The sequence below is a fragment of the Cebus imitator genome, unplaced genomic scaffold, assembly GCF_001604975.1.
Source record: "Cebus imitator isolate Cc_AM_T3 unplaced genomic scaffold, Cebus_imitator-1.0 Scaffold94, whole genome shotgun sequence".
NCBI classification, from domain to species: Eukaryota; Metazoa; Chordata; class Mammalia; order Primates; family Cebidae; genus Cebus; species Cebus imitator.
Genome location: NW_016107409.1, coordinates 5,362,338 through 5,386,658, shown reverse-complemented (window position 1 = coordinate 5,386,658; position 24,321 = coordinate 5,362,338). Strand labels below are relative to the sequence as shown.

General features: G+C 38.7%; 1 protein-coding gene across 1 annotated transcript in view; it reads left to right on the top strand.

Moving 5' to 3' along the window:
* Positions 1–23,833, top strand: part of COG3 (component of oligomeric golgi complex 3) — a 63,549-nt gene extending 39,716 nt beyond the window's left edge. The window contains exons 17-23 of the mRNA XM_017535993.2: positions 4,393–4,513; positions 6,982–7,070; positions 7,177–7,311; positions 13,769–13,844; positions 18,892–19,019; positions 19,781–19,879; positions 23,469–23,833. Coding sequence (XP_017391482.1) covers positions 4,393–4,513; positions 6,982–7,070; positions 7,177–7,311; positions 13,769–13,844; positions 18,892–19,019; positions 19,781–19,879; positions 23,469–23,498 — 678 coding nt within the window. The 3' untranslated portion in view covers positions 23,499–23,833. The remainder of the gene's footprint in view (positions 1–4,392; positions 4,514–6,981; positions 7,071–7,176; positions 7,312–13,768; positions 13,845–18,891; positions 19,020–19,780; positions 19,880–23,468) is intronic.
* Positions 23,834–24,321: the final 488 nt, after the last annotated feature.

The following is a 24,321-nucleotide window of genomic DNA, read 5'->3' as shown; positions in this document are numbered from 1 at the left end:
TGAAGTGTTAGGTGAAATCCTGTTTCCTGGTAAAATATTGTGGAGTATAGCATTTACTTATCGACGGGTTGGAGAAATTTATACGGGGCACAGAAATTTATAGTTCATTTGGCAGTAGGATTTGTTTTTTTTTGTTTTTTTTTTGAGACGGAGTTTCACTCTTGTTACCCAGGCTGGAGTGCAATGGCGCGATCTCAGCTCACCGCAACCTCCGCCTCCTGGGTTCAGGCAATTCTCCTGCCTCAGCCTCCTGAGTAGCTGGGATTACAGGCACGCGCCACCATGCCCAGCTAATGTTTTTGTATTTTTAGTAGAGACGGGGTTTCACCATGTTGACCAGGATGGTAGGATGGTCTCGATCTCTTGACCTCGTGATCCACCCGCCTCGGCCTCCCAAAGTGCTGGGATTACAGGCGTGAGCCACCGCGCCCGGCTGGATTTGTTTGTTTAACATGATTGAATTTTGCAGCTCTTTGAGAGAAGCTGGTATTTCATCATACTGCTAAAGACTGTACTATATATATAAGAGAGTCCAACTTGCTAAATGACCAAAAGTGGTACTTAGGTTACACATTCTATAGGGTAAAGATTTCTTGTTGTAGCCCTAGCCACTGGGGAAATGGTACTATTTCCCTGGAATACCAAGAAAGCATTTTCAAGGAAACGTCACAATTTATAGTCATCTCGACGATAATGTTTTAAATAGTTGAATGTTCTTACATGGAGGAAATGAGTCAGTTAGTTTTGAGGACAGGTAATGGTGGCTCTGGGTTGTGTGACTAGAAGGAGTTACCATGGCTGTGTGGCTTATAGTTTTGTTTGTTTGTTTTTGAGACAGGGTCTTGCTCTGTCTCTGAGGTTGGAGTGCAGTGGTGTGATCATGGCTTACTGCAGCCTCAATCTCCTGAGCTCAATCCACCCTCCCACCTCAGCCTTCCAAGAACTTGGGACTACAGGCAGCCACCTTCATGCCCTGGCCAAGTTTTTTATTTTTTGTAGAGATAGGATTTTGCCATGTTGCTCAGGCTGGTCTCAAACTCCTGGCCTGAAGTCATCTGCCCACCTCAGCCTCCCAGAATGCTGGAATTACAGCTGTGATGAGCCACTGTGCCCAGCCATTTTTTTTTTTTTTTTTTTTTTTTTTGAGACAGGGTCTTATTCTGTCACCTAAGCTGGAGTGCAGTGGTGTGGTCTCCGTTCACTGCAGCCTCAACCTCCTGGGCTGAAGTAATCCTCCTGCTTCAGCTTCCTGAGCCGCAGGACTGTAAGGCACCTGGCTAAATTTTTTATTTTTACTTTTTGTAGAGATAGGAACTCACCATGTTGCCCAGGCCAAATTCCTAGGCTCAAATGATCCTCTTGACTCAGCCTTCCAAAGTAATGGGAATACAGGTGTTAGCCATTGTGCTCAGCAGCTTACAGTTTTTAATCCAGAAGGGATGTGGGCTGAAGGCTGCTGGCTTGTGCTTCTCCCATAGCCCGTGAGATTTTTTTTTTTTTTCCAGGAAGTAGAGCATGTTTAAAAGTGTTGCTTTGCTTAACTCTCCTATTAAAATATCTGTCACCTATTGGGAAGTAGCTGTGGGAGCTGTTTCCAGCCAAAATATTCTTCCCACCTGGAGTGTTCAAATCGTGTGAACTTTTTTGACTTATAGATTTATAAATGTGACTTTTAAGTTCAAGGCTTTAGATAAATTTTATATACACACACACACACACACACACACACACACACACACACACACATCTCACCATAAAATCATTTTGGATCTTGGGATCTTGTTGCTAGGAAAGCTCTGCCTTTGTGATCACTATTTTTCTCATTCATGAAATGAAGAGGTAAAATGAAATTTTCACATGGGGACTAGAAATAAAGTTATAGACAGGCAGATTTAAGCTTTAACAAGTATTTTCAAGTCCGTGCCCACACATTTTGATAATAGATGAAATTAGAACACGCATGTCTAACATTAAGGAAAAATTGTGGCATGTTTTATATAACAGAATAGTACACAGTCATTAAATTTTTAAAAATGAAACAATACAATTTAACTTAAACATATTAAGGCAATAGAAATTCAAGATGCAAATCAGATATATGGTATGACTATGTAATAAAATGCATTGAAGAAAATATGTAGCAGTGAAATCTTTTAGGTGACCATGGGTGATTTTTTTTCTCTCATTCCCTGCACATTTCTTTATTTTCCACAGATCATCAGGAAAGAAAAAATGACCTAATTTAAAAAAAAGTTCATAGGTTTATATCTTCTTGTACCACTGTCCTCTTTCTTTCTTTTTTTGTTTTTTTTTTTAAGACAGAATCTCCCTCTGTCACCCAGGCCTGAGTGAGGTGGCATGATCTTGGCTCACAGCAACCTACATCCATTTCCCGGATTCAAGCCATTCTTGTGCCTCAGCTGCCCAAGTAGCTGGGATTACAGGCATGCGCTACCATGCCCGGCTAATATTTGTATTTTTAATAGAGACAGGGTTTCACCATGTTGGCCAGGCTGGCCTTGAATGCCTGACCCCAAGTGATCCACCCACCTTGGCCTTCCAAAATGTTAGGATTACTGGCGTGAGCCACTAAACCCAGCCATGTTCTCTCTTTTAAGGGAGTCATGAAAAGCCATTTGATCTTTGGTCTTTTGCCTTCATTATCTGTAGCCCATCCTCTTTTATCTGATTCTGTTTCCTAGATGTTATAAGAGGTTTAAGTATATATGGGGAAGCTCTCAATTTGTTAAGACACTAGCTATTATTCTCATGGTTGAATTTGTGTACTTTTACCTTAAAAAGTGATCAATGAAAATGGATTAGTGTCTTAAAGAATTTTTAAGGCAAGAAATTATTCTTACATACTTAAACTGAGTACCTATCAACAAATTAACATGATACTATATGCTGGATTACAATAGCTTTAGTTTACTAAAGTAAATAAAATCTATATAATACTATTTTTGGCATCAGAGTTGTTAGGTCTTTTAAAAATAGAGCAAATAAAGAGGCTGAGGCAGGAGAATTGCCTGAACCCAGGAGGCGGAGGTCGCGGTGAACTGAGATTGCGCCATTGCACTCCAGCCTGGATAACAAGAGCAAAACTCCATCTCAAAAAAAAAAAAAAAAATAGAGCAAATATTTAAAATATATAGCATTTCCTACTTACCTGGTGCTCCGTGTTGCAGGATGCAGAGTGAGTTTCCATTACATAAGTCATTGATTATGTTTAAAACGGGTGGAGAGAGAGCGCGAGACTGAGAATCTTCATTTAGTACCTCCTTTAAAATTTTATATTGCTTACTGAAAGTTAACTTTATCTTTTCCTAAGGTAATGTAAAAATTTCATTAGCAATATTTTCAAAATAAGATGCTACCTTGAGTAACAGCAAGAAGGTGCAAATACAGCCTTGCTCTTATTAATACACAGCCTCTTTTCTGAAAGGAGAGCTATGATTATTCAGTATTTGAGGATTGAGTCAGAGGTTTGAGAACTGAGCTTGAATCCCAAGACTCTTGAGCATGGGTCTTGAGAGGGCAGAAGGACATACTGGACTCTCAGGGATGTGGGTAGTCAGAGCTGTGTTGGTGGCAGGAGAATGGCAACCCCAAATCATTTTACATTTGTATAAATAGAGGTATGTCTTATGTTCTGGATATTGATCAAATAGTGAAAGCCATGTTCCTGAGGAGAAACTAGAAAGCCAGGCCAGGTCAGGATTGTGCTTATTCTTTGAGCCTTTCTTTACCTCTTCTGCTCTGGGCCACTGTTAGGCTGCCTCATCTCTTCTACTTCTGCACCAGGTGAAAGTAGATTGGACTTCTCTTTCTAAACATGTTGCTTTATAGCCTTGTGTCTGACTTTCTTGGATTTTTAAAGTAGAGCGAGTGACAGTGCCAATGAGAGTTTGAAGCTGGTTGGGTGTGATGGCTCACGCCTGTAATCCCAGCACTTTGGGAGTCTAAGGCAGGTCGATCGCCTGGGGTTGGGAGTTCGAGACCAGCCTGACCAACATGGAAAAACCCCGTCTCTACTAAAAATACAAAAATTAGCCGGGCATGGTGGCGCATGCCTATAATCCCAGCTACTTGGGAGGCTGAGGCAGAGAATTGCTTGAACCTGGGAGGTGGAGGCTGCAGTGAGCTGAGATCATGCCATTGCACTCCAGCCTGGACAACAAGAGTAAAACTCGGTCTCAAAAAAAAAAGTTTGAAGGAAGATTTTTTTTAACTTAATTCTAGCATGGGGAGAGTTCATTGCACAACAAAAGAGAATTGACACCATAAAGCCGTAAACGTAGGTAGATTACTGTTGACTAATAATGTATGCTTTATGTGCTCCTATTTTGATTTAATCTGTGATCATATCCATTTTTCTGTCTTATAATTTAGACTCAGATTGATGGACAACTTTTCTTAATTAAGCACCTTTTGATACTTCGTGAACAAATTGCTCCATTTCACACTGAATTCACCATTAAGGAAATTTCCCTGGACCTCAAGAAAACTAGAGGTATTTTGCTGTCCTGGCTGGCACACTTGGGTGTGTTTGATCTGTCCAGATGTGTCAGCACAGGTTTTAGGTTTATTTTATGTTCATCTGCAATTTTTGCATGCTTTACTTGCTAAATATGTTACTTGTTCATACTAAGCTGATCTGTCACCATCCTAATGACTTCTAACTTGCTGTATTTCCTTTATGAAGGGAACTGTATCTGGACATTTCAGTTTGTAATATTAGACTCACTTAGACTTTGCCACATTTTCCTACAACCAGTTAAAAAGTGAAAAATCGGTATAATAACTGCTTCCTAATGAGCAAGTAGTGTCAACTAGTTGGGATGATTTTAAGCGCTGAGTTGAGTTTGTCAATTTATGAAAATTCAGGAAGGCAGCTGGGTAATATAAGAAGAGTGCTTGTCTAAGAATTTGAAAGAATTGGGTTTTCTTCCTGTCCCATCATTTCCTGGCCCTTGTGTAATTTTGGGTGGGTGTTTCAGCTTCCCTACCCCACCTTCCTTTTAGGTAAAATGAGCATGATCATCTTGTCATGATACCTTCATGAGGTTATCAAGATCATTCAGACCGAAAATGAATGAAAATATATGTTAATGTCTTTATAAGTTTTTAAACTTCAGTGGTATTAAATCTGTAATCATGTAAGATAGGGTCTTTGAATTGGTAATAGATATTGAATCTTCTTGAGAAAGATGATTCATCCAGCCTAATGATTTGTCCCTGAATTAGTAAGAGATGATTTCTAAAAGATCAAAGTAGTTATTGTCTAAGATATTGATGTTAAGCAGTTAATAACATCCCTCATGTCCCTTAATTACTTAATTACAAATTTATGTACACTTTATCTTAAACATTTCTAAGAGATTTATGCTCTGATGCCTTAAGCCATTCATTTACGTGATCAGTTAACGTCTCCTGAATGTTTTGGGGCAATTAAAAAAAACCAGTCACTCAAATTATTTTCTTATGTGTTACGGTTTAGAGGAACCCCAAATATATGATTTTCAAGAATAACAGGTTTTTAGTTCCCCAATTCCTGTGCTTATCTGATGGTGGATTTGATTTAACTCACCCGGGAGCCAGTGTAACCTCATGACGATTCCTCTTAAAACAGTTTGCTCTTTCTTATTCCCCGTTGCTTTGTCGTGTCCACCACGGAGAATGTATTTTGGTTCTGTAAAGTTTGTGTGTTATGTGCTTTGTGATCTTTTAATTTTTTTATTTTTTTTCTCTAATCTTGAAAGTAGCATACCATGTGTTTTTGTTTTGTCTTGTTTTTATAAACAGGAGCCAGATTTCTTGGCTTTTGCCTTTATAGAACACATAGTTTTTTTAAAGCTTATTCTCATCAGAGGCTTCCATCTCCCACCCATTCTGGTTGATTTCATTCCTTCCTGTCAGTATGAGGTGTGAGAATCATGCTCTTACACCTTGAAGAATTCCCAGCTGCTGACAGTTCTTACTTTAAGTGATGGGATAGAGCAGGGTTGATTTGCTTTCTTTCATTTTTTTCTAATTTGTAATTTGTTGCTGCTTGGTTTTAGTTTAGATCAGCTGAGGTGAGAGAAAGTGAAATATCTTGAGATTGTGGCAAAATTTGGTTGAAAGTATGTTTTCCTACAAATATTACAAAACCTGTGTAACACTATCATTTTATTCTGTTTGGTGCTGACAGAATCTTTGAGGGGTCTTATAGAAAAGATAGCAGACACAAAGAACCATTTACTAAATCTTTACTCTGAATACTGAACTGATAGAGAGAGGCCTTGTTTTTTACTACCAGGGTCAAGGCAGTAAGTATTATGGTAGCGTGTGCTTGCAAAACCAGGATTGGAAGATTTCATGCCTTGCTTTATCTAGTCTGGCAAAGTAAAGACATGTTTTTTTCTTACTCACTTAATAATACTTGCTATCTTTACTTTTACGCCTCTAACCTCTCAAGACTAACGTTATATCATATTGCATTTGAACATCAATGAGACCTCGGCTAATACTTCGCATAGATTCTAGTTAGTCTGGAGGTTAAGGGGTAAATATGTCCTTTTGGTGTTTTCTTCTTGGCTGACACATTAGTTTATTTCCTCTACTTAAAATGAATAAATTTCTGTGCCAGCCAGCTTTTAACAAAGCAGCTGGGTAAGTATACGAGTCTTTTTTAAAAACCGATTTAACATCCTAAAAGTAAAGCAGTGAAATTTTAAGGTACCGATTACCATTTATCATTTTTCTTTTGGTAAGTGAATAATTGAGATTAATAGTCATTTTGCAATTCGAACTTCCAGAAAATAACTCTGTGAGTACTGTAGCCATCATTGCTGCTCGTCTCACCCTCAGCCTTTCATGGAAGTGAGTTGGTGAAGGTGAATTGGCTTTTTGTCTTGTGGTGGAGAGCTGGTGTATGTTACATGTGGCTTTGCTGTTGAAACTGTACATGTTCACTGGATGAGTAATTTTGTTTCACAGATGCAGCATTTAAAATCCTGAACCCTATGACTGTTCCAAGATTTTTTAGGCTGAATAGCAACAATGCCTTGATAGAGTTCTTGTTGGAGGTGAGAAGGAGTCTGTTTCATTGGTGGTGGGAGATAAACAACTTTCTTTAATTTGGTAATTTCTAGGCACATAAAAACAGGAAGAAATTGTTATCTTCTTTTTAAGGGTACTCCTGAGATAAGAGAACATTATCTTGACTCTAAAAAAGATGTAGACCGTCATCTGAAATCGGCCTGTGAGCAGTTTATTCAGCAGCAGACCAAGCTGTTTGTAGAACAGCTGGAGGAGTTCATGACAAAGGTATAGACCTTGGTGCCTATTGGGTAAAGTCATTTTGCATTCTTCCCTAGATTTCCTTTTGAATTACCTCTTGTGTAAACTCTGGCAGAAGGAGATAGTAAGCCCAGGTCTTAATGATTCTGTCTAGGAAATCATTGTGCTCCCTGTTATGGACGCTTTTTGGTTTATGGTCTTTCAGATATACTTGCACAGTTTTTGTTTTTAAGAGGAAGAGTGGAAATACTGCAAAGCTAGTTATAGCTGACCCCTGGTTAGCTGTGTTCTGTTTATCCACCTTGTGTTATCTGCATGTGGGCTGGGAGTCCCACTTTCTTCTGGAATCTCAGCTTCTCCTGGACCTGCATGTCAACAACCAGAGTCCTGGGAATCAGGGTTTCCTATTCTTAAAATGGGTGATTTATTTTTCTCCTTGTTTTACATGCTATTTCTCTCTTCCATTTTGTATGGATAATTGAGAATTGAAGAATTTTATATCATAGCATTGTTAGCCACCACATATATGGATTTATTGTACAGACAGTCCTCTTTAACATTGCTGGTTGCTTCCTGGAAACTGTGACTTTAAGTGAAACAGCATAAAATGAAGCCAGTTTTTTTCCTCATCAACAGTATAATGAAACAATGTTGAACCATTCAAGGAAACAACTTTGAGGACATGCTCTGCATCATTTCCCTTAAAGTCACAGTTTTCAGGAACCTCTTGCTGATTTTAAGTTAGGACTGATTGTATGTGTGGATAGTATATGCTTTCTGCCTCTGTCTTCTAAGCTAAAACCCATCAACTGGCGAATACCAGCCAAGAGAAAAGCAGATCATGGCTATTTTGACATTCTTGTTTCAACCTAATCATTTTTTAAAAATTTAAGTATCATCACCAAGGACTTAAAGATTTTTATTTTTTAATTTTTAAATTTTTACTTTTTGAGATGGAGTCTCTCTCTGTCACCCAGGCTCCAGTGCAGTGGCGCGATCTTGGCTCACTGCAACCTCTGCCTCCAGGTTCAAGTGATTCTCCTGCCTCAGCCTCCCGAGTAGCTGTGACTAATTTTTGTATTTTTACTAGAGACGGGGTTTCACCATATTGGTCAGGCTGGTCTTGAACTCTTGACCTTATATGATCTGCCTACCTTGGCCTCCCAAAGTGCTAGGATTACAGGCGTGAGCCACCGAGCCCTGCCTAAAGATGTTTAAGAAGTCTTGAAATTAGAGGTTGAGTGTGGCGGCTCATGCCTGTAATCCCAGCACTTTAGGAGGCTGAAACAGGAGAATCGCTCAAGCCCCAGGAGTTTGATACTGGTCAACACTCCTGGGCAACATAGTGAAACCTAGTCTTTACTAAAAATAAACAAAATCAGCCATGTGTAGTGGCATGCGCCTATAGTCCCAGCTACTCAGGAGGCTGAGGTGGGAAGATTTCTTGAGATGGGAGGTTGAGGGTGCAGTGAATCAGGATCATCCCACTGCACTCCAGCCTGGGTCACAGAGGAAGACTGTCTCACCAAAAAAAAAAAAAAAAGAAAAAAAAAAAAAAAAAAAAGTCTTGAAATTTTTGTTTATTAAGAACCTCTACTGTATATCCCAGACTTGTATTAGAGGACATCATCATAAAAAGAATAAAAATATGATGGCTTTTATTTTCAAATATGACTAATGTTAACTGGGCAGACATGATATATATATATATAATAACAAGGAGACAGCTAAGCAGTTGTTCATTAGAAACTTCTTGTTGGGTCCATCAGCACTAATATGTCTGAAGCCTGTGATAAAGACAGAAAATACAGGCTTTAAAAAATAATTAAAAGGGCCAGAATTGCATAGAAATGGTAAAGTACTCTTTTGTTTACCATTGGCATATATTGCTTGTTAAGTGGATTTTACTCCAAATATTTGGAATATGTGTGTATATACGTGTTTTTTTTTTTCCACCACAAAAATGTAAAAGGAGGGGGGGTTGAAATGCTTTCTCCCAGGTTTTGTTTTTTTTAAAAAGGTTTGAGTATTGGTACTTTGTAATTTACAGATAACCACAGTTTTTACTGAAACTATCTTTGAAAACAAGCTGGTAGATTGTAGTGTGTATTTCTGGGAGAACATCCACAATAGTACTAGTGGGCAATATTATAGATGAGTATTGTACAATAACAGAACAGCAGAATGAGCCTGCTAAAATAAACAAGTTGATTATAATGAAATCTAGGATTAAAGCGTTTTTCTAAAACAGCACAGTTTTTCTAGAAATCAAGAGAATAAAAATTCACACATGCCCATAATCCTAGTGACTCTTGGTGGCTGAGATGGAAGGATGGCTGAGCGCAGGAGTTTGAGACCAGCTTGTGCAACATAGCAAGACCTCGTCTCAAAAAATTTTTTTTGAAAAAGTAAATAGAGGTTTATGTAGAAGATATTCCAAGTCTGAATTATATAATGGTTCTCCGTGGACATACTACACTTGTATAGCAGGGATCCCTGAACAAATATTCATGGCCCTGTTTCTGTCCTCCCTTTGCCATGGGATTGGGAAGGGAAAGGCATTGTTTTTCATCCCATAAGAAGCTAGTCTTATCCCACCTGATCAGTCTCTGCTGCGCTTGCTCAGACTACTTGCAGTTGCCTCCCTTTTCCTCTGTCAACCCTGGGCCCTCACTGCTGCTCACTGAGTTTCTACTGAGTGGACACTGCAGCCTGGAGGACTGAGCATCCCTTTCATGGTGTCTTATTCCAGATTCAGGTCCCTTTCATCCTGTGGCATAGAGTGAGTCAGAGACAAAGATGCATACATGCATGCTTGCACACGCGCACGGACACACACACACACACACACACACACACACCCATTTGAGACACTGCATCTTAGAATTTGTGGACCAAAGATTTTTCACCTTTTACCTGGTGACTGTTACTAGCATTCCGAATAGCAGAGAAAGAGGAAGATTTTACAGAAAACGTAAAAGTGATTTTCTTTAAAGGTAAATCTCAGCATTAATTAACTGCAAGTAAAGAATCTCATGCCTCTTTTATTTAGTTAGCATTTTTTTATTTTTGAGACAGAATCTTGCTCTGTCACCCAGGCTGCAGTACAGTGGCATGATATTGGCTCACTGCAACCTCTGCCTCCCGAGCTCAAGCAATTCTTTTGGCTCAGCCTACTGAGTAGCTGAGATTACAGGTGTGTGCCACTATGCCTGGCTAATTTTTTTATATTTTTAGTAGAGATGGGGGCTTCACCATGTTGGCCAGGCTGGTCTTAAACTCCTGGCCTCAAGGGATCTGCCAGCCTTGGCCACCCAAAGCGCTGAGATTACAGGCGTGAGCCACCACGCCGGGCCTTAGTTAGCATATTATAAGGCAAGTGGTGCTTGTCCCTTGATAAATGAATGCAGGAAAATCAACTCCCATAGGTATAGACAGGAACCAGTCTTTCATCTCTCATTTGGATGTGTGTTTGTAGGTCTCGGTATTTATCATTTGGATGTAAGCCTCATCAAGAAAATGTCCTCAGCTTGTTTCTAAGTTTGGACTAATTTTTAACAATATACATGTATTACCATGTAGAGAATATTTTTAGGTTTTCAGAAGACTTGTTTTTGAGCTTAAAGAGTTAGGGCATGATTTGGATCCCTTTCATCTACTGTAAATTGGCCTTGTTGTTTAGGTAGCTTTTTCCTCTGTGCTCCTTGTTGAGATACTTTCCATTCATTAATTCTTAACTATATCTCTGGAACCTGGAGGAAGAGAAGCATCTTTATTTGACAGGTTGAGAAACAGGTTGAATATTCATGAGATAAACATTTTCTACAACATCTTTACCTGTCTGTTTTCTATTTAATATCTAATTTTTGGTATAATTATTGATCTTAACTGAGAAAAAATAAAATAAGTACTAGAAGAGCAATGTGCTCTGTTGCCTCATTTCCTGCCCCTGGAAGAATAACCTCTTCTCTAAGTATTTGATCCTGAGGGAATGTAATACTATTCTAGGGGTTAGGAGTAGAGGCTTATGTGAAAACATTTGACTTAGTTTCTACCAAACTTCAAAAACTGTTGATACTCTTTTATTGTTCTAGAATTCCATTGTGCTGAATATTGCTTGAAACAAACTGTTAAGTAGGACTTGGGTTGGTAGTGGGTGTAGTGGAAAGCACAGAACTTTGTGTCATGGCAGCCGAGGCCGAGATCCTGCAACTCCTGCCACCTTCTGACTGAACTTAAGGTTATCACGAGGACACAACAGGATCATCTGTGTATCTGTAAAGTGCTTGCTGCAGAAATGTGATTTTGTAGTGCAGTTTGACAAATCTGAGGTGAAGATTTTGCTTTAGCGAAAAATCTAAATTAAGGCATTTTAAAAAAAGTATGATTTCAGGTTTGTAGGTAAGCTTAAAAGTGTTTTTTTTTTCTGATGGGACCAGTTTATGCTAAAAACTCAGACATATATATATAAAATATTCATTTTCTTTCAAGCAATTTGATAAAGTATGGGTTTATCTTAATATTTCCTCTGAAGTGTTGTAAATTTCCTCAGTAACACTATAAACTTAAATTCTTTTCTTGATCTAGTGCATGTAATAGAGTTTGCATTTCTGCTCTCAAGGAGGTATAACCTAAAGGGAAATCAAGGCAGAATAATAGGTAAATATTAAACTGTACACAGCAGTGTCATTGTGAGACTATGGGTCTTTGTTCATTGTGTAGGGTTTTTAAGAAAAATGAGGCTCCCACTGCTTCACTTGATTAGCCTTAAAAAAAAATGGGGCTAATAGGGGACTGCTCTTTGAGGTTTGACTTAAAGATAAGTAAACTATCTGGATAGTAAATAGAGATGAATATACTCGTTTATATTTGTTTTCAACATAAAAATAATTGTAGAAACCTAAATATATGTTATGAAATTGGTTAAATTTTGGAGCAATCAGTGTAACAGTAGACAGCCATTACTGTTAAAACTGTTGGGATGGGTTTGGTGGCTCATGCCTATAATTCCAGCACCTTGGGAGGCTGAGGCGGGAGGATCACGAGGCCAAGAGATCAAGACCATCCTGGCCAACATGGTAAAACCCCATCTTGGGTGTGGTGGTGCACGCCTGTAGTCCCAGCTATTCCAGAGGCTGAGGCAGGAGAATCACTTGAACTTGGGAGGTGAAGATTGCAGTGAGTCAAGATTGCGCCGCTATACTCCAACCTGGAGACAGAGCGAGACTGCATCTCAAAAACAAAACGAAAACAACAACAACAAAAACTCCTGGACATGGGAGAACGACCAGATTGTAGATTTAAGTGGGGAAAAATGTTCACAGAACACTGTTCCCGGATTCATAAATGTAGACATATTAATATATTTATATTTTTACAATGGAAAATGTTTTGGATAGCACACACTAAAGTGTGAATGTATTTTTCTTTTAGCATTGTCTGGCATCTATAATATGTATTATTCATTTTTAAAGTATATTTCAAAAAATAAAGGTATGGAGAGAGATGGAGCAAGAGGAGGAAAGAGGTGATTTTATACAGGTATGCGGTATGAGCGAAGGCCTAGGAGGTCCAGGATGAGAAAGAGAAACTAGAAATAAAGTAGAAATAGAGGGGAGGCTGAAGAGATCTAAGTCAACATTATACCTTGTGTCTTCCCATCCTCTGCCTAAATGTTTGTATGGTCTTTTGTATGAGAAACCTAGAGCTGGTGCTCAGGTTTTTCTAATGAGACTTTCCTGTGAGGCCAAGGCCATGGACTGCATGTTTGGCACGACTGTCCATTTTAAAACATATCTTACGCAGTTTCTCTCTCTCATCCTCCCCAGTTACCCTGTAGCCCACCGTAGCTTACTATCTTAGAAACAGTCTTGTTCAAGCAGCTAAATGCCCTATTTTGGATCCACTTCTTGATATTGCTGCTAAGGAATGAAAAGAGTTGACTAGAAGATGGGCATTCAGGTCTATCTTCAGCACTGATTGGTCATATGTGCCTTTTGATTATATTTGAAAATCTTATTTGTTTGTTTTGATGACATTCTCTCTGCCTGTGATATAATAAGAAAAATGAGTCTCCAGTTATAAAGGAGATTTTGCCCAGCTAGGGTGACATTTTTCTAATTGCATATAAAAATAATTTCATATTGATATAACAGTCCCCTTAAGAGAGGCCTGTTTTATGTTGACATTTCTTTAGGGCTTCATTTTTGTCTTCCTAGCGGGAAGTATTTCAGATAGAATGCCTCAGGACTTTGGTATGATTTTTAGCAAGATAACCATATGCCTTGAAATCGTAAAAGACATTTTACTAAAAATTTTGATTACCTGTAAAGGATGATGAGATATGATGCATTTTTGTTAGGGCTGCACGTTTGATTATCATTGTGTTTTAATAGGTTTAAATGGTGCTTGTATCTCTTGAGAGCAGTACCAGTTTAATTTGTCACTGATGAAATGAAACTTTTCTTTTTGTCTCCTCTATTAGGTTTCAGCATTAAAAACAATGGCCAGTCAGGGAGGCCCCAAGTATACTCTCTCTCAGCAGCCTTGGGCACAGCCAGGTATTCTGATTTGACCATGTTGGGTTTCTTTTTTAGGATGTTATTAACTTGCATTTATAGAGTCCTTACTGTGACAGCTTGGAGTTGGTTTCCATTCACTCTGGGGTGCTGCAATCTGAGTTAATACAGGATTCAGTTTGGAGCTGACAGGTCTTAATTGGCTAGCACTACTTGTATTTCAACAAGCATTCCAAGGAAGGAAGAAGTTTTTTCGAAAAATCACCCAGTTAAAAATAAAATACGGCTAAGATGGAAACCCGTTGAGTCTGTTGATTTCTGTACACCCACTATCCATTGAGTTCAAGCTTTGATGAAAATACTGTGGTTGATAGGAAGAAATCATGGAGAGTGTACCTACTTTCAAGTATATGAAGAAATGTTGGGCCACTATTTTGTTCCACATTTTGTCCAAGTTTATATCCTCTGTTGACATTTTAGAGTATTTGAAAAAAAATGGTAAAAATTGAGGTGTCAGTTGGGAGTTGGCAGGCAATACTATTTTCTGATTGGCAGATGTATTTGAGATGTTCTTAGCCTTACTTTACTTAAATGTAAATTTTTTTGTGCTGGAGGGTTTTGGTTTTTTTTTTTTTTTGTACCTTTGTGTGTATAAACCTTTTTTTTTTTTTTTTTTTTTTTTTTTTGTGGTCTTTAGCAGTAGACGTTTAAAATCACGACTAACTTTGTGAGTTATTTCTGGTACATCTTGCGGCATTTTAAGTTGCCATTAAACCGGAATAAATCATGTTGTTAAATTGATATTCCTGGCCATTCCCTGGCCAATATTGTGATAGAAAGCCTTTGAAATGAAAATGGGCAAAATGGTGGAAGACTGAGTGTTTTAATTATGGCTAAGCTGTGTCCAAGTTGGAGGGCAGCTTTCCGCTCAGCGAGAGAGATCCAAAAAATGATTCTGGCTTTGCATCCATGAAAAACTGGCAGTGTACAGGCACCTAATCTGGAATCAGCTTTTTAATATGATTGGTTTTCCATATTGAAAGAGCATTATATCTGTTAGGTATTCATTTTCTTTGGGAAAAAGGATTGAAGCTGTTCAAAGCCTCCACAATTTTTAATTTTTTTTTTTTTTTTGAGATGGAGTCTTGCTCTGTCACCCAGGCTGGAGTGCAGTGGCATGATCTTGGCTCACTGCAACCTCTGCCTCCCGGGTTCAAGCAAGTCTGTCTCAGCCTCCCAAGTAGCTGGGATTACAGGGTTCCGCCATTATACTGGGCTAAGTTTTGTATTTTTAGCAGAGACAGGGTTTCACCATGTTTGCCAGGCTGGTCTCGAACTCCTGACCTTAGACGATCTGCCTGCCTCAGCCTCCCAAAGTGCTGGGATTACAGGTTTGAGCCACCGTGCCTGAACTCAAAATGTTTATTAATGCCTTAGGTTAATTTGAAGTTGAACTGAGAAGTTAAAAGTGTAGCTAAATATCACTTAGGAAGATTTGTAAATGTAGAGAATGTCAGTTGTCTTTGAAAGGAAGATAGGATTTTATTTCAAAGGTTCCTCATGTGAACTTTGATGATATCAATATAGGTTTGAGTTGATTTGTTTTATTGCAAATAAACTTTGTAATATGCTTTTGGTCTTTTGTTTACCATGATGCAGATAAGGAATGTTCTAACTGTCTTTATTATTTTAAACGTTTGTATTGTGTGTGAAATAGAAATCTTTGACATCTTACTACAAGAGCACGCTTAATACAGAGTACATTCTGCTAGAAGACAGAAAATCAGGTTCTTTTATTGCCAATATTGGAAATTCTAATCATAGTCTGGCATAGTATTAACCACCTCTTTTGATTCCTCACAGTCAAGAGGCAGACTTTTCAATTGACAACTCAGCTTACCTCTTGAAGGAATTCTTATTATTTGGGGATTTATTGAGCCTTTGACTCAAGGTTCCAATTACTTTTATAGGGCTTAGTTAGAAATAGGAGCTGATTTTTATTTTGAACATTTATGAAATGTTCAAAATTTATGAAACTTTGGATACAATAAATATTTGTTAAGATAGGTAGAAACCAGTATAGCTAAGCCCAGTGTCTTGATGCATAATTAATGCTCTTTCCCCTTTGGAAAGATCCTTTCTTTCAAATTAGGGGCTGTCATTTTCTCAAGTGGAACCCTAATAGGATTCAAGGTGTTAGATGTATTGTGCTCTTAAACGTTACTAGAATTTAGAATTGTCATAGTAATGCAGGAGTAGCTGAAAGGAAACTGACAGGAGAAGACAGAAGGACAGACTGAAGCAGGACTTGCTGCTTTGCCATTTAAGCCATTTCGTTCCTTCCTTAATGAGGAAATCTTAGTGAATATAGCAGTGACAGTTTGGTTTATCATGTAGTTGTGTCCCCTATCACATTTAGGCACACTGGAGGTATGGAGTTGGTTTTTATGAATCTGTAGTACTTGAAGCCCACACTTGAATGCCAAAGAGAGGTTTATGGCCCATTGGGGTGGGAGCATTGAGAACAATCGAGGAACTGTCTTGGGTCCCTCTGCCCTAAAAACTGAGGGTTACTGGTTCATTCAGACCTGGTCAGGTTCTCAGGGATCATTTCATGACCAACTCACAAGAGAGTGAGTTATAAATTAGGATGCCCATTTGTTCATTTACTCCGACAAACCTTTTTTAGGAAGTACAGAACACTTTAGTCACCAGCCTGCATACCCACTTTCTGCTTATCAAGGGCTCTGAAGACCGATTTAGTGATCCCTGAGGCATGTTAGTAATGATAGAACCAGAGCACATGGAAGTAAGGGTCTAGAAGGAGCTTTCATCTATTAATGAAAAATAAGTTCCTGAATTATTTATTCTTTTTTTGAGAGTGTCAGAGGCATTTGAAGCAGAGCAACTCCATCTTGAGAGAGGGCTAGGAAAAATGGGGGTGGGACATGCTGGGCTGCGTTCTCAGGTTAGGTACTCCTAGCCTCTAGGTGTTTACATTTAAGGAAACAGACTAATAGCATTCACTAAACAGACCCAGGCCGAGGAATGTCCTGATGTCCTGATATCTTCAGGACAAAAGCACTCCTAATTTTGCTTTAAAGATAATGATATCGATTCTTGCAAAATATAGTAATTAAGAAAAATTAACCCTCCATCACAAAGTAGCAGAGTACATATCCCCATGATGTTTTCTGTTATCTTATGTATAAACAAGCATTGTACCTAGGGTGGACACGCTCCTCTTTTACTTTTGGGAACACCCTACTCTGTCTGTGGAGTACCTATTCTTTCACCACTTTACTTTTTTTTTGAGACGGAATCTCCCTCTGTTGCCCAGGCTGGAGCGCAATGGCGTGATCTCTGCTCACTGCAACCTCTGCCTCTTGGGTTCAAGTGATTCTCCTGCCTCAGCCTCCCAAGTAGCTGGGACTACAGTCATGTGCCACCATGCTTGGCTAATTTTTTTTTTTTTTTAAATTTTTAGTAGAGATGGGGTTTCACCATGTTAGCCAGGATGGTCTTGATCTCCTGACCTTGTGATCTGCTCGCCTAGGCCTCCCAAAGTGCTGGGATTACAGGCGTGAGCCACCGCGCCCAGCCTTCACCACTTTACTTTCTTAACAAACTTGCTTTTGATTTATACTGTAGACTTGCCCTGAATTCTTTCTTGCATGAGATCCAAGAACCCTCTCTTGGGGTCTGGATCAGGACCCCTTTCCGGTAACAAGATCATTGGTTCTTTCTTGCCCTGCTTTACTACAACTTTCCTCAATTAAAAAAAACATTTTTACATGGTATAATATTTGAACTATGAAAAGCTATAAAATGAAAAGTAATTATACTTTCTACCTCCAAACCAATCCTTCTCTCAAAGGTAATTACTATTAAAGTTTCTTTCCCAAAATTGTTTATGTGTTTACTAGCATATGTGGACTTAAAAAAATATTACCCAAATGAGATTGTACTATACCCCTTGCTTTTTCACTTCTTGTGTATCTTAGAAGCCTTCTGTATAGCATATCCAACTTGATCCGTTCTATTTATTGGATGTATTGAATACATCACTATAGCATGATTTCTTTTGTAATTCTTGTAATGGAAAGTTAAATTATTTGCAGTTTTTGTTTTTCCTTATACTCTTAACAACTTTGTATACTCATATCTTGGTATTTTTTGAGTATATCCATAACGTAAATTTCTAGCAGTGGAAAAGCTAAAGGAAAGAGTATCCGCAGTTTCAGTTTTGCTAGATACTGCCTAATATTTTTCCAAAGAGGTTGAACCATCTTACACTTCCATCAGCAGTACACAAAGATGTGTGTTTCTCCATACCCTCGTCAAACATGAATATCACAATCTTAGTAATTTTTGCCAATCATTTGTAAATATCTCACTGCTTTAATTTACATTTATTTAATTATGAATGAGGTTGAGCATCTTTATAATTGTTAATCATCTTTTTTCTTTGTAGTTTTCTGATAACTTCTTTTAAATGCTTCATACAGATACTGCTCTCCTTTTCTGTATAACTCCTTCAGACACTATACTAGGGTTTCATACTTATTTTTGTTATAACTTTTTGGGATTCTGTTCCCTTTCTGATAATACAGTATAAGAATATAACAAATAGATATTTCATTACCCTTAAATATATGTGGATATTTTCTGAATGATCTAAGCATCTCTTACTGTGAGTCATTTCTGCAAATGAACAAACTCATTCATTATGAAGTAATTCTTACTAATGTCTCTTTGAGAATGACTTTTTTTTTTTAACCTTAATTTCTTACCTCCAAATTCCAAAGGTACATATTACAGCTCTCATGAGTGTCCTGAAGCATGCTAGGGGAGTTATTTCGCAGCCTTAGCCCTTGGGATTAGAATTTTGTGTAGTAGATATTTAATTAATGTTTATAGGGCTTATGATTAAACTTGGTAAATAAGCTATAAAAATGAAAGAAATTCTTTGGGGAAATAAAGAATTGGTTTTTCTGCTACTTTTTCTCCCTTTATTCCCCTCTGAATTAAAATGGAAATATTTCTTTTCTTTTTCTTTGTGACACTAATGAGGTTAATTTCTTTCCAGCAAAGGTCAATGACCTTGCAGCCACTGCGTATAAGACAATAAAAACAAAGCTGCCGGCGACGTTGAGAAGTATGTCCTTGTACTTGTCCAATAAAGACACCGAGTTCATCTTGTTTAAACCAGTGAGGGTGAGTGTTGGATAACTCATTTGAATGTTGGTGGGTGACTTCAAGTATTCTTTGCCTCATTCACCATTTTCCTTTTCCTATAGACATTTGAAAATGTTGGTATACTGTTCTAGTGAAGTGGAATAATCACTATGATTCATGAAAGGCTTACAAAGCCTGCCTCTGTCTGATCTGTCTATCTTTTTTTCTCACTGTCACTTTGTCTTAAATTTTTAATGTTACTATTGAAAGTAGAAATTAGTAAATTAAAAAAATCAGACCCTTACATTGCATGTGGCCCAACTCTCAAGAGAGCAGCGCTTCAGGAATTATGCCCCGTTTTACTGGTGAGTAGTAGAAATAAATGGCTTGCAGCGGCAACCAAGGGATTAAATGTCAGAGCAAATTTAGGGCTCATAACTTCCAGCTCTGTGTTGAGCTCTTGTCCTTACCCAAGGCGTTGGTTGATTTTTAAAGTATATTTTATGTGTCTAGGAACTTCATTGTCTTTTGTGTAAGAAATTGTTGCAGAAGACTCTTAAAATTATTCTCTGGGGAGACAAGGCTTGCTAGAGTTTAGTTTTCTTGGGAAACGTTACTGATAAGTCTTCGTCAGGTTGTACCAGCATTGAAATACTAAGAGCAAATTATATGTCTTTGGTGATATCATGAAAGATGCATTGCCTCCACTCGCTTTGGCAAATATCATTAGTATTTAACATTCATGGTGCTTCATGTTTAAGCCAACTCACTTGATATGATCTCCTCTCCTCCTTTCTAAGAATAATATTCAGCAAGTCTTCCAGAAGTTCCATGCCCTGTTAAAGGAAGAGTTCAGCCCTGAAGACATCCAGATCATTGCCTGTCCATCCATGGAACAGGTAATTGGTAGACCGAAGATCCTTATTACTTTTTTGCTCTCTTGGGTACTTCACTTGAGTAGATAATGTCTTTGAGCAAACATATTTTTAGCTCTAATTTTAAAAATAGTACCTTCATTTATTCTGATGAGTAAGAATTCAGACTTTGAATTGTTCTTTCAAACTTTTTGGGGATGATTTTAGAATTTTCAGTTGCTGTTTAATCCTTTCTGATATGAATATTGCTGTGTTTAAGAGAATGACCCGTTTGTAAAAGTCTCAAATAGTGACATTTAGCTTGTTGAAAAATCTTGTTTGAAATATGCATAAAAAATTTTAAACCATAGGTTATTGAGGTACAGATAGTGTTTGGTTACACAAATAAGTTTGTTAGTGGTGACCTGTGAGATCTTGGCGCACCCATCACCCAAGCAGTATACACCGCACCTATTTGTAGACTTTTAATAACGTCCATATTAAAAAAAGGGACGTTATTGAGTACCCAGTATGTATTAGGAGCAGCCTGGTGCTGTGGAGGATATTTTATTTCTGGTCTTAAGTTTGGGATAGTTTAGAAATGTAGTATGTGCTAAGGACTGGAGAATTTAGAGACTGATCAGGCTGGCAAGAGGATTAGTAGGACTAGAGAATTTGGGGATGTGTAGGAGCTAGGGGGACAGGACCAGGCAATGACGAGTGTAGATAAATCTTGTGTTTTTAATTTTTGTTTTTGTTTTGAAACGGAGCCTCACTTTGTTGCCTAGGCTGGAGTCCAGTGGTGCAGTCTCGGCTCACTGCAACCTCTGCCTCTCGGTTTCATGCAGTTCTTGTGCCTCAGCCTCCTAAATAGCTGGGACTACAAGCACCTGCCACCATACTCATTGAAATTTTGTAGTTTTTGGTAGACAGGGGGTTTCACGATGTTAGCCAGGCTGGTCTTGAACTCCTGACCTCAAGTGGTCTGCCTGCCTCAGCTTCCCAAAGTGCTGGGATTACAGGCATGAGGCACTGCATCTGGCCAGAATCTTCTGAGGACTATTATTGTAGTGGGGAGGAGAAAGATGGGGTGCTGGTAGCTGGAGGCAGAAATGGGGTCATTTTAAAATTGAGATGTAGTTCATATACCATACAATTCATCTTTTTACATTGCAGAGTTCAGTGGTGTTTAGTATATTCACAAAGTTATGCAGTCATCACTAGTATCTAATTCTAGAACATTTTCATTCCTTCCCAAAGAACCCCCTTACCCATTAGCAGAGCTCCATTTCCCCTTTTTCTATGAGTCTACTTCTTGTCTCTGTGGATTTGCCTATTCTGGATATTTCATTAACTGGAGTCATACAATATGTGGCCTCATAATAGCTGCTTCTTTCATTCACCTAACGTGTTTCCAAGGCTCATCCATGTTGTGTGTATCAGAGCTTCGTTTTTATGGCTGTATATATTCCTTTTTGTTGATAGATGGGTCACATTTTAAAAAGATATTTGTATTGTTCTAGGATATTTGTGCAGTCAAAATATTTCTTAATAATTTATTTGAAGTAATTACTTTCTATGTGATTATACCAGTAACTTGATACATAGTTGGGTTTCTTTTCAATTTTTAGAGATTTTTTTTTTCTATTTTGATTTAATTTTGTTTCTTAATGATGTAAAATACTTACATGGTTTCCAAGTCAGAAATACAGAACAAGGTACATTTGGAGAAGTCTTGTACCTTTTCCAATCCCCTCTGGCATTCCCTTCCCTTCCCTAGAGATAACTCTTTTTATTAGTTATTGGGTTATCCTTCCATTATTTTTTTTAAAGATAGGAGAAAATGTGTGTTTTTATGTTCGTGGGGCAAGACCTACAAGGAGGGGAGTATCTTGAATAGAAAATGTGGGGTAGAATCTCAGCAACAGGCAGGGTGGGGCCTTTGTCATGGTAACAGGAGGAGGCCGGGTGTGTGGGCATGGATGGGGGGGGTGTGGCTGTGACAGGAGCTTGTGGACGTGCTCATCTGAGTGCTTCACGTTTCTTACCGAAGTAAGAAGCAAGGTCCTCACTGAGAGTGAGGAGGGAGGCTCGGGGAGTGTAGTCGTTATGAATCCAGCAGAGTTCATTCAGCTTAGTTGTCTGATGTTTTTTCTCCAGTTATAGTCACTTGCATGAATGTAGATGTGTAGTAGTTGGATCATAAGGTCCAATTTATGGCAGAAGAGATTATTTTTGTAAGTTTAGTTTGTTATAATTTCAGACTTACAGAAAACGTGCAAGAATAGTGTGAGGAGCACCCATATATCCTTTATTCCATTTTTGTTTTGCCCCATTTGCTTCATTTTTCTCACTTTTTCCCTTCCCTGTCCCTCAAGCCAGCCCCTCTTTTAAATCATTGGAGAGGGAGTTGGGAGACATTGTATTCCTTTACTCCTAAATACTTCAGAGGGTATTTCCTAAGAACAAGGAAATTCTCTCACTACTCCTGTTCAGTTATCAAAACAGAAAACTTAACATTGATACTAGTGTCTATGTCACAGTTCATATGCACATTTCATCAGAGTCCCTGTACCGTTCTTCCTGATATTCTCACTGACGTTTCCCCAGTCCAGGTCTGGCCCCAGGTCATGCATTGCTGTCAGTTGTCACATCTCTAGATTCTTTTGACCTGGAGCAGTTTGACGGCCTTTCCTGACTTTCACAGGCCAGTTATTTTGTAGACTGTCTCTCCGTTTGGTGTTGTTTCTTTCGTCATGATTAGATTCAGGCTTTGTGTTTTTGGAAGGAAAAGCACAGAGGCGATTCTGTATCCCTATTCTGACGGCACTCATTTATAAATGAGATCGGGGCGGTGATCTGCATCAGCAAAGCAGCTGTACTGATAGAATGGCTCACAGCCAGGTCCATTTACCTGCAAGGTTCTAAGGCTTGGGTGTCAGACACCTGGAGTGCAAGCAGCCATTTCCCTCCTGCCACTGCTGTGTCCTGGCTCTGGTGTCCCAGTCCTCTGTTACAGAGTGGTCAAGTTGCTCCTGCAGTTGGTCATAATTTGGCATGTGTGTTGAAATTCACTTGTCATGTCTGTTCCTATACATTTTAAAAAGTCACTTTAAGGACAGCTTATGCACAACTCTTCCCACAACACACTCTGCATAGAACAAGGCACAGTGGATTATGGAGATATGTTTCTGTCACTGTCAGTATTTGTATACAGTTTTTGCCATCATCCTCATTGGATTTTAAGTGATTTGACGGCCTAGATTTGGTGATGAAGTGTGACCCCTGTCAGGGCCTTCCAATGGCAGTGCCCAGTGGCTGCCTCAGAAATAGACCAGCATTGTGGGCCAGTTTTACAGCCATGTTTACTAGTCTCATAAAAGTCTTGGTCTTTTTCTCTTATTTTGTTTTGGAGGCTCTAACAACTTTTTTTTTTTTCATTCTAATTGCTTTATTTTATTTTATTTTATTTTTCAACTTTTATTTTACATTCAGGGAATACAGTGCAGGTTTGTTACCTGGCTGTATTGCATGATGCTGAGGTTTTTCAACCCTTGTTCCCCTTCCTCCCCGACTTTTCTTGAGGATGGTATTCCATAGGAGAACTAACATAGCTCTTAACTTTGCTTTTCAGCTGAGCCTCCTGCTGTCAGTTTCTAAATAAGCAGGCCAGCTGAGGTGTGCACCTAAATGATCTGTCTGGGAGAAGCAGGCTGAGAAGTCTGGCAGTCTGCAGGACACACCGAGGAATCGTATGTGGGAATGTCCCCGAGAACCACACGAGCGTGCTGCCCAGTGCTGACTGCAGAATGAAATAGAAGTAAAGTGTTACAAGATCGGTGTTTTCTTCTCTAAAACATCAAAATGCCAAAGATTAATCTGTGATTGGTGATAACTGCCTCATTTAAAAGGTCACAAGAAATGTGAAGAGAGAGCTAGGGCAGACACGCAGTGAAATGGTTCTTGTAAAAGATGTGCAATAAAAATAGGTTACAATAAGTAGTGCAAAGAACTTTACAGAAATGCAGCAAATTAGAAGGCCTGTAAGAGTAAGGTTTGCTAAAACGTGAAACACTGTAACACTTTTAACCACTGGAGCATTCCACAGTGACTATTTTTTTTATTTCCAGAAATGTTATTTCTACACTCTTATATATTTCTTCTATCATTTTGAAGTTTAGTTTGGAGTAGATTGGTTGCTTCTGAGAACACATTCTGCCTTCCTGGGAATTCAGGGTGTCATCCTTTTCTCTGTTTGATGTGAGGAGGTTTAAAGATATAGGACTTCGTGTGAAGCTCCAGCATCGGTGCCCCTTGAATTGCTTAGGTGCAAAAGGTTCTAAAGCAGGGAGCTGCAGCCTTCTCATCATCGATACGTGCGGTGTCTTTAATGAATATCTTCATGGTATGAAGTGGTGCGAGTTTGTGAGTGCAAAGTACCAATTAAGGTGTCGTAAATTTGGTGCACAAAGGAGAGAAGGAAACTT